The sequence below is a fragment of the Cataglyphis hispanica genome, chromosome 5 (assembly GCF_021464435.1).
Source record: "Cataglyphis hispanica isolate Lineage 1 chromosome 5, ULB_Chis1_1.0, whole genome shotgun sequence".
NCBI lineage: Eukaryota > Metazoa > Arthropoda > Insecta > Hymenoptera > Formicidae > Cataglyphis > Cataglyphis hispanica.
The window spans coordinates 6,165,793-6,180,964 of record NC_065958.1 but is presented as its reverse complement, the minus strand read 5'-3'; the positions used below and the strand labels follow the sequence as shown (position 1 = coordinate 6,180,964).

The following is a 15,172-nucleotide window of genomic DNA, read 5'->3' as shown; positions in this document are numbered from 1 at the left end:
ACGATAATTTTCATATCTTAAAATGAAAACATAAAAGCTTTTATCTTTATTTTATATTTTTAAAGCTTCGTGAAAATTTTTTTCATGAAATACCATTGAATGAAATTTTCATAAGCGGAAATTGTCTCGCGCACGATATTTTCATTTTATGTAATCGGTTCTATCTTCGCGTTCTCGATTATCTGGCTTCGATGAATGAAATATAAACAATTCGCTAATAATCCGATCCTATCGAGACTAAATCGGATCGGTAATAAATCCAATCGAATGTCGATGGACTCTCATATTTCTGTCATTTCTGTAGCAAAGTATTTTATGGCCAATGTCAAACACCTCAAAATGCAATTTTTTATACATCTTAGAAACGTCGCACGTTATTATGAAGTGTATGAAGGAGTGAAAATATATTTGGAGATTTGCAGATCGTACGTGACAACGTGACGGGGCGTTGGTTTCAGGAATGTTTTGGGGTCGAGGAGGAGCATCGAAAGGATGAGAAGGACCAAAACTAGGTCGCCGCTCTGATAATGCGACCTACATGTGACTCGGACAACCCCGCACATTGCCCTATTTTCTATGTATCGTTTCTATGTTCCTCTGTTACAGTGACGGACAAATAATGATGAGCCAGCAATGAGCGTACAAATTGCTCGAATTTTCTGACATAGTAAACGCGATAAATTGATGTTCGAAATCTTCTATTTGTCAAATAAATCAAACTCAAATTCAAACTATAAGTTCTTACATCGTGTTCGACTCTTTGTGATTTAAAAATATTTCAATATCTCTATGTATTTTCATAAGTGAATTATTCGATTACAATTCGTTTGAATGAACCCTACTCCATAACTATATTGGCGGTTCATGTAAGTGACAGTTCATTCGTGTAAAAGATAAGCACTTATATTAGGATATTATTTTAAAAACTTTCGTATTTTTCTACTATGCCTCATAAGAATAAATGATTTTAAACGTTATTTCTTTCACATATTATTCTTTTCTCTCAATTACGATAATAATATAAATTATAATTATACTCTTTGCTTTAATAAATTTATCTCTATTTTTATTCCAACGTTCTTAAAACGTTTCTTGATTCAGTCGTGGGTACAAGTACTGTTAACGCGACCCTGTTCTTACGTCATTGCCGCCCCAGGATGCAATCCCCTCCCTGTACGCTTTTACGTCATTGCCAGCAACTGAAACATCGCGCTTTTTCGTGAATGAGATCTCGCTGGGAAAAAGAGCGGCCGCTGCACGTCGACCTGAAAGATAAATAGGAAAAGAAAAAAGAACGATCGTAAAAACCGCGGCTGCTAATAAATCCGGCTGTAGCGATCGTTACCTTTACGACTGCCCGTTCATTTTTTTTCCTTTTTCCCTTTTGGTTTAACTCGCGGTATTCATCTCGGTGTAATTTCTGGGTGGCGCTAGCTTGTCCACCGATATCGAGAATACGTCGACGGGATACAGCCGAACGCCGGTTATTAAATTTCGATACTGCCGTGCAATCGACTTTTTATTCCGCAACTCGACATGCAATGACGCTGAAGTTTTTGTATTTCTTGTTGCGGTAAATCGCACAAAATACGATTAATGCCCACTTTAATATATTATAATTTTAATACGTTAAATTTTTTAATTAATATCGTATTTATGAATCTATTATTAAAAAAATATTATTCTTCTATTATAAATGACGCAAAATACAAGCAATAATTTATTGTTAGTAACATTCTAATGTACTGAAGTAATTTTATTTAAATGAAAAACCAATAATAACGATGTATTAAAACAGTATATCTCGATTATTATGATAAATCCAGTAGAATACAATAGCAAAGTTTATCTTTAAAATTTATGCATCGTATTTTAATTAAAATCAAAACCGTTAACTGTTTTAAAAACTTTTGACAACACTCCAGCAACATGATAAATTATATAAGATCTAATGTCAAATATATATCTACCATCGTCGTGTTATAACGTGTTAAATTCTTTATTTTAATTAAAATATAAATCGATTAAAAGTCGCGCTCGTGTCTTGTATAACGCAAACAAAAATTAATTTTTATACGATAAATTTATTAAAAAGGCTATGCCAATTAAATATTGATCAAAAAAAGAAAGAGGAAGAACAAAAGATAAAAAAATCCCTTAAAAATAAATAAGATTTTTCTAATTTGTATAATCTGTCAAGTCACGTCCGAGATCAATATTTCATTTCAAAAAAATTTCTATCACCACGCGTACAATAAAATATCCCAACTGTGAGAGAGATCCGCAGGTGAAAGTCAGCATAAACATCTTTTATTGGAAAACTTTCCTTCACCGTCTGGCGACGAGGATTGGCTACACAAGGAAGCGAGCGAGAAGAGAAAAGAGGATATAAAAAGGCGGATAACGGGATACATATAAGATGCATTCCGCTATATATCGACTTGCATTTCCGAATATGGCATGGCAAGGTACAAAATTGCGGATCTTTATGCAACGCGAGGAGCGAGATATTTCTATTTCTATCCCCAACGGAGGGTGTGCGACAAAGCGATATGAACGTGCGATATATCGTATCACGCTTTTTTTTCAGCACACGTAACTTTTCACCCTCTTGTTTAACCGTCTTAGGAATCGTTTCAACTCTTTCTGTCCATCTCTCCTGACTTGATCTCCTCACCTCTCTATCTCTTTCTCTCGCTTCGTTGTATCTATTCGATATTTAGACCATCTCGATGCATTTGCGATGCGAACGAATGCGGAATATCGAAAGGCCGCAAGAGTAAATAAAAAGCCTATGAAAAGCAAGGAAATTTGAGATTTAAAATATGAGATCGTGAATGCAACACTGAATAAACCATGCCGAGCGCAATGTAGCGTTAAATTAATGGCAGAGTTCTCGCCGCAGCGTTTTTCCTCCATTCGTATTCGCGGCAAAAATGCCGTCAAATATATCTGCGAAAATATTGATATTCAGCGATATACAAAATGTTGCAAAACATTTTATATTTATGTTGCATATCGATTATTTGAAATTCCCGCGTATAATATCGTTTGCACAACATTTTCATTGCATGATTAATGCATTAATTGTCTCAATAATAAATACAATTCACCAATTAGTTACTTACCGCTGATACAATTCTGATACCAATGTTTGCTAATCAACGTCGCATGAGATAATCTTGAATGATCAGCTCTCGTACCATCTGCTAAGAAAATGTGATGAAATTAATAATTAATGCTCAAGCTTTTATTTGCGTTACTGATGAGACAGACAACAATTATCACAAAAAAAAAATAACTCGCACTGGCTGTTGCTAATTGTCACTGTTTGCTCTTGTATCCTAAACAGAGAGACAGCGGTCTAGTTTATCGACCAGCAACCTTGCTTCGGGTTGACTATAACAGATGAAGGTATCTCGAAGAAAGTACCTTATACAACAATATGTCAATCAATAAATGATTGTATGATGATACTTTTGTCGATTATTTTTCATCGAACTATAATTCGCCTATTGCTATATTCTTATAGAGCTACATCTTTAAAATTCGTTATTTAATATTAATAAAATTTATTAAATTAATTTCACGTATTTATTTAAAAGTGAAAATTTATACTTTAAAGTTTTTGTTAACAATATGTAGAATCAAATTCAATGTAGAATACAAAAAATAAAATACTATAATATATAATGCTTTATATAATAATAATAATAATAATAATAATAATAATAATAATAATTTAGTAAATAACACACTGGAAAAATCAAAAGACGAGAATTGTGATAACACAACAGCATCCTACCTTCAAAAAGATAAAAATATATTGTCGGGAAATAACAAGGAAAATAGAAATAGCATATTATATAATGCATAGGAAAACAGCGTTGTGGAGAATAAAGGATGCATGTATCATGGACGAAGATGAATATGAAAATCCTATAATCATTGTGTGCATATACAATCTATTATATGTAAAACATAATCGCACAGCATATAATCAATATCGTACAATTCAATATATCGAAATTCGCCATTATATCGAAATAACAACAGCATCGACAGTATTATATAATAATTTTTGCGTTCATTTCATATATCACGTTACATATGTAATTATGATACATATCTTATCGATAAATATATATTGAGATCTCACCTGTGTATAATGTTAAAGCTTCCCTCGCGCTTCTCAAATAATGCCAAATTGCCAAATTCGTCCTTTGAAAGCAACAAATAATAATATGAATCGTTTACTTTCAAAATAGTGTAAGTCTAATTGTGTATAATAATTTTTTTCCAAAATCGATATATGTACATTTTACTATTGGGTTGGCAACCAAGTTCCCGCCGTTTTTTTTTTTTTTTCAAAAGTTTATTTTTCAATAAAAATTAACAACTAATTAATCAATAATGTATTCTCCCTTGTTGTTTACAACTTCTTCCCAACGTTCAACAAGATTTTCAATACCTCGTTGGTAGAAATCATCCGGTTTTGACTCGAAAAATTCATCCAACCAAGCTCTCAATTCTGCATCAGTATTGAACGAAACTCTACGCATAGCATTTGAAAGAGATCGAAAGAGGTGGAAATCCGAGCTTTTGCGGCCTTAAAATCTTGATTAAAAGCAAAAAGAAGGAGGTGTCGAAAATGCTCATTTTTCTCAACTTGACATTCCATTTTAATGATCTGAAAATTAACATAAATTAACTCAAAAAAAAAACAGATTCCGGTAGAACAAAACGTCTTCTTTCGAATGATTTTTAAAACATTATGCCAAAAACATTTAACGACATGCGGAATGTTAAAATTTAAAAAAACGGCGGGAACTTAGTTGCCAACCTAATATAAAATATCAAAAATAATTCACACAGCTTTGAAAATAAATGTCTCATATATTCGATATTGCACACATATTTCGATATAGCGCATATAAATATTTTTTCTTATAGCTTCGTAGAAAATTGACGATGTAAAATCCTATGAAAAGAAGAGACATTAAAAGATATACGTGTACAAATAAAAATTCGCGCGCACTAAATATCACATTATATACAGCTGTCTGTCTTTCTGCGAGGGACTAGCTTAATTCCATTTCGCGTTGACGAGACTGTCAGCGAATTACAATTACATGTATCGTATTGCACAGATGCAGCTGTTACATACGCCTACACGCGTGCTAGTGCAGGTTACATTATGCAATATGTAGAAAAGCAAAATTACTTGTCTTCATCATCTGCGAATTGCTACTCTGCGGAACTTTTGTTGAGTGCATATCTTTCTCGAAGTTATAATTTTACAAAGTGTCGTCTTTCAATATCTGTCTTGTGCTTTCTTCCTTTTTTTTCATTTTCCAAATTTTCTTCTCACTTCGTGCATATAAATACATACAGTCCCAAAGTGTCCCAATTTTAATATTGTATTTATATTTAATTTAATATTATTTTTATATTTTATTCATGTATTATCTGTTCGTTTTCAATCTACTGCATAAATATAAGCTTCACTTGCACCGCATAAAAATTATCAAAACGAATCGAAGATAATTATCTATATATGTACAACTTTATACAAATATTTTAAAAGACAGAAAAGAGTAATACACATATACAACAAGAGAATTTGCGAGTATAATCAAAATTCTCATCACGTGCTTTTCCGATCTTATTGCAATCACTAATTAATAAATAAGGAGCATAACAACATATGTATGTATACATGTGTATGAAATAATATATTTTATAAAAAAGAAAAATTGTTATACATCTTTCTCTCTCCATATATAAAAAAATAGAAAAAAATAAACACAAGTGAAGTATTACTAATCACAGCATACGCTAAAACAAAGTTTTAAAACTTTTTTATGTTAATATAATTATTATTATAATTATCAATTTATTATAATTATCAATAATCATTATTCTTCCCATGTTCTGATCCATTTTATGAAAATCTCATATAAATTTTGTTTCTCTATCCTCACCCGTATCTTATGATTCTAGACCTGACCGGCCAAGAGACATAATAAAAATCTTTATCATCAATACATCAATAAAAGTTTTAAATAAATTTTTTTTCACGTTTGTATTTTTCGTCTTCTTTTAATTTTTTAATTCTTTTATATTTCATGATGTATTACATATATATTTTTATATGTATTACGTGTATATTTCAGTGCATTTAACCGATCATACTTCACTGTAATATTATTTATTTTTCTATTTCTTGTATTATATGTATGTGTATACATGTACAAGAGTAATTTACTTCGTACATATATAAGAATATGTTATTAATTCAGTAATGCTCCTCACCGTATGTTGATCTTTCATACGTTTCCTCTCCGCAATGAAGAATTAAATTCTCTGCTCCATCCTCTTTACGAGAAGTCACGTTTCCTCCCAACATTTTCCCTACCAATGAGAGATCACTAAGTTCTTCGACTTTTTTTATTTTTATATTCGCCGCGCGATCTTATATCATCTGTGCGGACAATAAGGAACATGTGGAAACAGATGACAGTGAATGGATTTGAATCTGGAACAAAAAAAGTATAGTTATGTGTTAAAGCGCTATTGCTTAACAACATGATTCGAAATCAGAAAATACGTAATAGAATCAAAGTTAACAATTGTGATGCAAAAACATATTTAATACTATATGTTTGCATTGATATTTTTAGAAATCTAGATATTTTTTGCGCTAATAAACGTAGATAATTTTCAATATACTGAAAAAAAAGAAAAAATCAAACGAATGTCGCACGAATAAGTATTTTATATATTCTACGAAAGAATATTAGATTTTAATACAAGATGTTATTCCATCCTCATACTAATAAATTTTTCGCTAGAAATAAATCCGACAGACTACGACGAATGTCACTTGCAAATATGATCAATAAGATCAATGTGACAAACTTATGTAATATAAACTTTTAATAAAGCATCATCCATAAAAAACAGCGAAAGAAAGAAGACAGACTCGATTTAATATCCATGACACGCGTCGTCATCTCGATCTACAAAAGCTGTCGGACATACTTAACAAGTAGCGACTTGGCTTTAATATTTTTCTCGTTAATATTCAAAAACGCGAAACTTTGCTTTTCCCTCATAATACTAAATAAAGAATCTCAGAAGATATTCGCGGCGAACGGCGCAAAGACTTATGTTAACAGAATACAAGTCATTTTTTCTGACTCGACGGAAATAAAAAGCAGAAACACGAGAGGCTCGTAAAAATCGTAATTATTATAAAGTCAATTAAAACTTACAAGATCACACTGCAATGTCGTCTCGTAATTACTCATCTCTCTTCCGTCTTTCACCAGTGCCAATTACACGACGTCACGAGAGATATTTCGCGCATATGCATTAATGAGGACGCTAATTACAAATGTTTACACTTAACGTCACATAAATTATATTTGTCATTTCACAAAATGTTGTTTTACTCGCGCGTAAACGTGGAGTTATTAAAGATGAAGAGAAACGAATTATATTAATTTATTATTCAAATGCTCCTCAAAAGATACATATTAATCATGCAAATAATTTAGAATATATTTTTTTGTGCACTATGGATATCTAGAGGGAAGAGAGAGAGAGAGAGAGAGAGAGAGAGAGAAATGCTTTTCTCTTAATTTTTAATAAAGGTTATTTTATATTATAAATATCTAAAAAGATTTCAACTTTCTTAATCTTGCAAGAACACCTTTTTAATTAATTAATCAATCATGAGACATATTATATCCCGAATAAAAATATAATCTTTTTCAATTGAGCAATGTATAGACGTACAGAAAAAATGTTACGAGATACTCGCAAATATCACGATGTTTTGCAATATTATATAATTTTCTTATAAAAACTGTTCTTTAATTAAGTTTCTTTTAAAGAATTCTCCACGGTGTCTAACCGACATTCTACACCAGCATTCTAGGTGAAGGTGGCAATTAAGAAGTAATTGAGGTTCTGATGTGCAATGTTGCATCAGGGAAGAAGAGATTTAAAGAAACAAGAAATTGAAGATTGCAGATAGAACTTCTCACGTTCTGCCACGAAAATGATTCAATTTATATGCGCATTTTTGCAAAAACTAGCGTTGTTCGAAATGAATCGATTGAATACTAAAGGCAAAAAATATCCTCATAACAATGTCGAAAATAAAAAAATAAAGAAGAAAAAGGAATATATAAAGCAATGCTGTACCTCTTTGGGTCGTCCTTCATGTCAAAACCATCAATCTTCAGGATATTCCATTCATCTCTAGATCCCTTAGAATAACTAAAAGAGACCTGAAACACAAAACGCAAAAAAAAAAAAAAAACATTTTAATTCGCCAAAAATCTTTAATTTCTTCAGCAAAGAATTCTTGTATATCACAAATCGAGTGACATATGATGTCAAAAATGACTTCATTTATTTTGATGTATATGTGCGCACTCGTTTATCGTCGCATATTCTGCGAAATCTGAGACCCTAAAAAAAGCATAATATCGCTCGTGAAAGAAAATACTTTTCATGCTAACATTTTGCATTACGTCACGTATGTTTTCTTCGACCATGCGATCGCTCACACACACACATATATTGTAATCCGATCTTGCACATATTACAACGTATTGACGAACATTTATAAATAATTCACAATTCTTTATTGTAAAATTATGAAAATTTAAGAATCAAATAATAATTTTTAATGTATCAAGATGTGATATAGATTATTTTATTAGAAAAATCAAAGAAATTTTTATTCCCCTCTGATATTACAATAATTTAATTATATTAACGACAAAAATATTTTTATCAATTTTTAGATATTAAACGTGTTAATCAGGCTTTTTATTTTTTTCTGTCAAAAAGAAACTTACGTGTAATACTGGCACAAAGAAGAATAAAAATGCATATGACAATTTAGTTAATATCTGTCGACAGAATGTATTTTCATACACTTACGATTGCGTCTATCACGGCGATATATAGTCTGAGAACTTATAATAAACGGAAACTATACGATTAAATAATGGCTATTACATTACATAAAATAAAATAGACAATGCACTCACTGCGCGTGGTCTGATTCATCGTGCGCTTCAAATTATTCTATTATCCGTCCATTATTTATCATCATGATATTTATCGTGACCCTTATGTACCCAGTATACATCGTGCGCATTAATTTTGGCTACTTATATCTTGCATTACAAAGGCAGAGATTTTTGCGCGTGATATCGTTGAAATAAAGCTCTCTTAATCTAAGGGATTGCAGTTGCAAAAGTTCGCAAGATTCTAAGATTAAGAGTTTATAAACTTTCAAATTCTACTAATGCCTTTATATGTAAATTCTCAAATATTTAGACTTTAGTGTCGTACACGATCAGATTTTTTATGAAAAAAATACATCATTTTTCACTCGAAATATATTTTAAAGAACGACAACATAATACGTTGCTTAGTTACCTGCTCGTGAAAGGTATCCTTATTCAGGAACTTCATCGGCTCCAGGTGCGAGTGAAATTGTTCTACGACTGTGAGTTGCTTTTTCAGGAGATATTCGATAATGTAACCCATCGTTACATCGTCTGGCAACCTGATTCTGTCGCCGACAGTGATGAATTTTCCTCCGCTAAAAACAAACGATAATTATCAAATTTATTATTTGCATATATATACATTTAAATAAAATATATGTATATTACGAGTGGGATTTTTAAATAAATATATTATAATAAAAATAAAATTTGTTATAATTGATGCAATCTTTCAAAAATATTCTACATCTCTCTTTCAAAAATGTCATTAAAATTTTATTTGCTACAAATTTCCAATAGAAAAAATGATCAAATTGTAGCAATTACTACACTTGGAAGTGAAATGCTCGAAAAAGAAAAAGTAATCCGTGCACTTTCTCTATTGGAATCGACAGTTTCTTTCTTTCTTTTCTCTTTTTCTTTGACTCAATCAGCATTTATGTCCACTATATTTAATCCGACGTGGATATAGAATTATCTCTCTCTTATGTAACACTTTTAGCTTCCTTTGCTCTCTTTCGATCCTGTCAGCGTATCGCGTCCATCGCTTGAAATCCTATATACAAGGATTGTCCGATGTTTATTATTTTCTTTTGTTGACTATCCATGAAATAAAGAGAAATGGAGGGAAGGAAAGCAGAGTAGAATTTATGTTATGAAAATGATCTTTTGAAAACATATATGGCACGTATGTAGTTTCAAGTCGTATTAAAAATAAATATGATATGATTAACAATTCTACAAAAATTTTAGAAAATATATAAATATATAATCAAAATTATTATTATTATTATTATATATATATGCAAAATTTGATATATATATGAGTATTTAATACAATAATAATTTGTAGATAATTATGTACAAGCTTCAAATATATATTTACATATACATACACTTTTGTTAATTATCACATATAAGTATCTCAAAAATCTATTAAGAAATTTTTTAAAATCAAATTCTTTAGTATCAAATATCCCTTTTTTATGTTTTCTTTTATTAATGTCTCAACAAGAAATATTTATATAATGATTCTTAAAAGGTGTACGACCGACATCGTCTAATAAATTATTAAATGCTAAAGTTTCAAGCGTCGTAAAACCAATCATAAAATCCTCGCTATCCGCCTTTTCTTTTTTTTTCAACGAGATGAGAAGAACGAATGTAGAAAACGTGATATCATCGAGAGTCGGAATCCGGATTGGAAATCTGATAGTCGCTGTCACAGAAGAAGATGGAAAATCATTAACCGTCGCCGTTACAAACTTAGTCACTTTGACCGACGATTTTCGTTCAGATGTATTGTTAAGATACAGCTATCGTTGACGCAATAATTCGTGCTTTATCGTAACTTCATCGGTATTTATTTTGTAGCAAAGGTTCTTCCATTTAATTACCTGGCAGAACGATAAACTTAATGAGTTCCTTTCAAAATAATCGCCTCATTAATACAAATGAATTAAAAGCTGTAAAATTTTTTGTCGCACATTAATTTTTATAGGTCATTTGTTTGCCGATTTTGTTTATTTTATTCATTGACGGAATAGGCGATTAAAAGAAATAATGTATTTATTTTAGTTGACATTTGTAGGGACTGATATGTATTTTATGTATATATGACTTATATATGCAAAGATTTGATTTATATAGAGTAAATAAAACATATATAAAATATATGTAGAACCGCACACAACATATGTTATTCTAAATTTATTTAAATAAATTACTGCTATAAATGTAATAACCCTTGTGCCTGATATATCTTTAAGTTGATTTAAAAAATGCCGGCAAAAAATACGTTTTTAAAAAATAATCACCTTTTTATCAATCACTACAACTTTCATTACAATATATATTTTCGCAATTGACGTCAAACTGAGAGCATAATTAATAATTATTAACTTAATTAGAAAAGATGTAAAATAAATATACAACGCGCCTAATATTTATCGATTGTATGTGAAACGTTCGGCGTCTACTTATAGGCATCTGTTATACGAAATAATTACCGGTCGCCACGTCGGCCTTGCGTATGAAGTAATTAACTCATTCCCATGGCGCCACGCACCTTATGCGTCCGCGCGCCCGCAGAAGCAGAACGGTCAGTCTCTCTTCGCTAACCCTTTCGCGACGGTCGTTCATCCGCGCGCGGCGAATTATAGGGGACACACAAAAAAAAAAGCAGAGACACGTCACGGAACCACGGGACAGGATCCCCAGCGGGAATAAATTACCGGCCCTGCACACACTGTCCCGAAAGTCACGCGATGCCGACTAAGGTCCTGGAGTCTTTCGCGTGGCACCGGACACGCATGCACGATTAAGGTCGGCCGGAAATGCGGCGGCAGAATGCCGCCAATGCGAAAGTCGCTGCTAGGTACAAAGAAGAGTATCCAAGGGAAGGTTGTCGCAAAAAAAAAATTCATAAAAAAGGGATACTTGACTCGATGGTATTAGGCAAGATGACGATGTGAAATCGCGAAACAAGAGCAATTATGTATTTATCTTGATTTCATTTCATAAAATTTCTATAGAGGCACACAATGGATAAAATATTAATTTATAATATATGTAATTCATACTAAATATAAACATAATATTATCATAAAATAAATGGCAAGAATAAACGGAAATCAAAGTGATCCATTTCATTTAATTTCTCTGGTTAATATAAAAAATTTTCTATTTTAATTTACATACTTATATACTTATTATCTAATATATTTGACCCACTCAGTGAGAGCGCATTTTATTATCTCTCCTTGTTCTTTTACATGATTATTTTTTAATAGATATTATTTTCTATATTTCATTAAAAATTATATTTTTGCTGAAACAATGTACGAGGTCAGTCCGCGGTTGTCTCGCTGTCCGCAGAAGAAAAAAAAACGTTCCATCATCCGTAAATATGCGATAACCGGTAATTCGATCATTCAGCCCCATAAATAACTCGTATAGTGTTGGAGGGAATCGATCATCGCGCATGTGAAACATTAACGTTCATTTCTCACCGTCATACACTTCATTAATCTCGACATTAATCAAAGAGGATGAATGCTAGAGCACGTTTCGGCCGCGAAGTAACGATCGCTTTTCACACAATAACGCGCACGACCGACAGGATCGTTATTATACAGCCTAACGCGTTTACGATTAAACGCGGGGGTTCCCGCGACTTGTAATCCACGAAGGATAGGACGCAGAAATGATGAGAGAGCTCGCGATTTCGATGCGCGTGATGCAAATACTTAATCGCTACGACGACCACGACGACGATAATGACGATAACCGCGCAACAAGAAGACCGAGAGACTTTAATTCGGCTGCATTCCACTTATGTAGATTAAGTCGAATAAAAGAGGCACCTGCTGTTGCACGATCGCTACTGCTTCCAACTGGTTGGCGTAGTTAAAACTACGTTTCACATTTATTTGAGCGCGTGCTGCAAAACGACACGCGATATACTTAGTCGATCCGCGGTAATGAATTTTCATCGATTAGTCCGCTAATCCGCGTTATCGCCTCGATTCGCCGTCATTAATTCAACTATCGCACACCATCGTCGCGGTTAAATAACGACGATAGCGTGCCTATAACCGATCACGTGTACATGCGAATGGGATTCACGCACGATTGATTGCGAAATTATTTTCGGACCGCAGCCGATCGCCATCGCTTCATGAGGCGAACACGTAATTTTCATTAAGGAACGCGGAACCGATTCCCGTATCATCGGCTTGTATCATCGATAACTCTCGTTTAGAATCGCGCGAAACGCTTTTTGCAATCATTTTCGCTGCCGATAAAATATCAAAGACAAAATCGCGCTTGCGCGATTATATTTATTCGATATTAAGTGTCCAAAGCTCACAATAGGTGGTCGTGATCTGTCGCCGGAGACGTCGAATCGACGGAGATTTCGACAAGCGAGGAATCGATGGCTGTGAACGAGAGGCGAGAGATGCGCGATCCACGGCGGACATAAATCGTGCCAATTAGAGGCGACGGCAGGTAGTCACAACTTTGGTGACCAAGCCCATATATACATCGGCACCTTCGTGAGAGAAGGAGGAAGAGATTGTGCCGCAGGCACGTGAAAGAACACGAACGAACAAATGTCTCAAAGGGGCGCCGCTGGCGCGGTCCGAAGATACGCGAAAGGCCCGCGGAATGGGACGCATGTTCGGTATGTTGGACAGTAAAAAAGAAAAAAAAAAAAAAACGAAAGAACTGCGGAAAATCGAGCAACTAAATTAGAACTGAAGATTCTAGTTTGTAATTAGTAAATAAAAATGTGACTACAATGCAATCTTAAAATGATGACGGGAAAATGACGTATGAAAATCGCGATGGATACCGTTGATGCGCTATTGAAGTTGGATCTTGCTTGAAAATTAGATCCAGCCGATTAGTCTCACAGAAGCTCCCGTCTGCGCTACGACAATGCGAATCGTGCTTATTTGTTAGACGACCATCGGGAACGTAATCCGACATCTCTCTCGTAGCATCGCACGGCCGCTGAATGCGTGGAACCAGAAATACGTTTCTTAGGCTAGGTCGTGCACGACCTGCATACATTTGCGATGCAACGAGAGATGCCTTTCAACCGGCCGAACGGGTGGAAGAGAAGAGGAAGAAGAAGGAAAAGAGGGGAAGCGGGGGAAGCGCAGGTGCGCGCTCGACAGGATAAAATAAGATAACGACGAAATGAAGTACTCGCGAAGCAGGACCCACTACGTCGATATAAAATATCCTCTGACAGAGAGGACGCCACATTTCCGCACAGTTTGTGACGATTGTGAACGTCCTCTAATTAACGAAAGCATTTGCTATTAATGAAAGAAAGATTTTTCGAAGAATGAGAACAGAAAAAATAGTCGCATTTATCTCTTAAAAGTCGATCACTTGAAAAATTAAACAAGCTGCATCAGCGCTTCGATGTAATAAATTAAATTTATCTCCTGTAACTGACACGATAACGTTCTATTCTTTCATTTCAGAAATTAAATAAAATACTTAATGCCAAGATATTGAATTACGACACACGCCAATAGAGTTTCATCAATCATGGAATTAAATATTAATAATATCGGTATATATTGCGTAAATTTGAAATAAGAAATTTAATTTATCTAAATAATAATTTGTCACATTACATGAGAAAGATTAACTTTTTAGTGTCGCTATCAGAACTTGTGAGTAAAAATTCTTCGTTTTTTCCAATTCTTAATTCGAAGTGAATCAAGCGCGGCAAGAGTAGTATAAAGAATTAAGTCCTCGGTCATTAAAAGTTCGCTTCGCAAATCCCGCGAATATCAGCTCGAGGTCGAATCCTCCGTCGTGAGAGCGACCGGTTTTGTCGAAATTACTCTCTGCACGATATTCTCACGCTTCGCGGCGAGATAACTCGCCGAAATTCTCGGTGGCGACCGTCCAATTAACGACGATCTACGCAAAGTGCTCGGAAGTGGCGTGTTTAATTAACGTTTTCCAGTACCCCATGGATCGCGGGCCACCTTAGACACATAGCCGAGAAAGAAAGCGAGGGAGGGGGAAAGCCCGATGAGAGAAAGAGGCTGCCAGAAAAAGAGAGAGACGGTGGGAGAGAGAATGGGACGGAAAGGGCTAGAGGAGTC

The 15,172-nt window shown here is 33.6% G+C and overlaps 1 protein-coding gene across 1 annotated transcript in view; it reads right to left on the bottom strand.

The window, feature by feature from the left end:
- Nucleotides 1–3,741: 3,741 nt before the first annotated feature.
- LOC126850016 (fringe glycosyltransferase) overlaps nucleotides 3,742–15,172 on the bottom strand; it is a 77,284-nt gene continuing 65,853 nt past the window's right edge. The window contains 3 exon segments of the mRNA XM_050592600.1: nucleotides 3,742–6,538; nucleotides 8,215–8,300; nucleotides 9,466–9,631. Of these exon segments, the coding sequence (XP_050448557.1) occupies nucleotides 6,481–6,538; nucleotides 8,215–8,300; nucleotides 9,466–9,631 (310 nt within the window). The 3' untranslated portion in view covers nucleotides 3,742–6,480.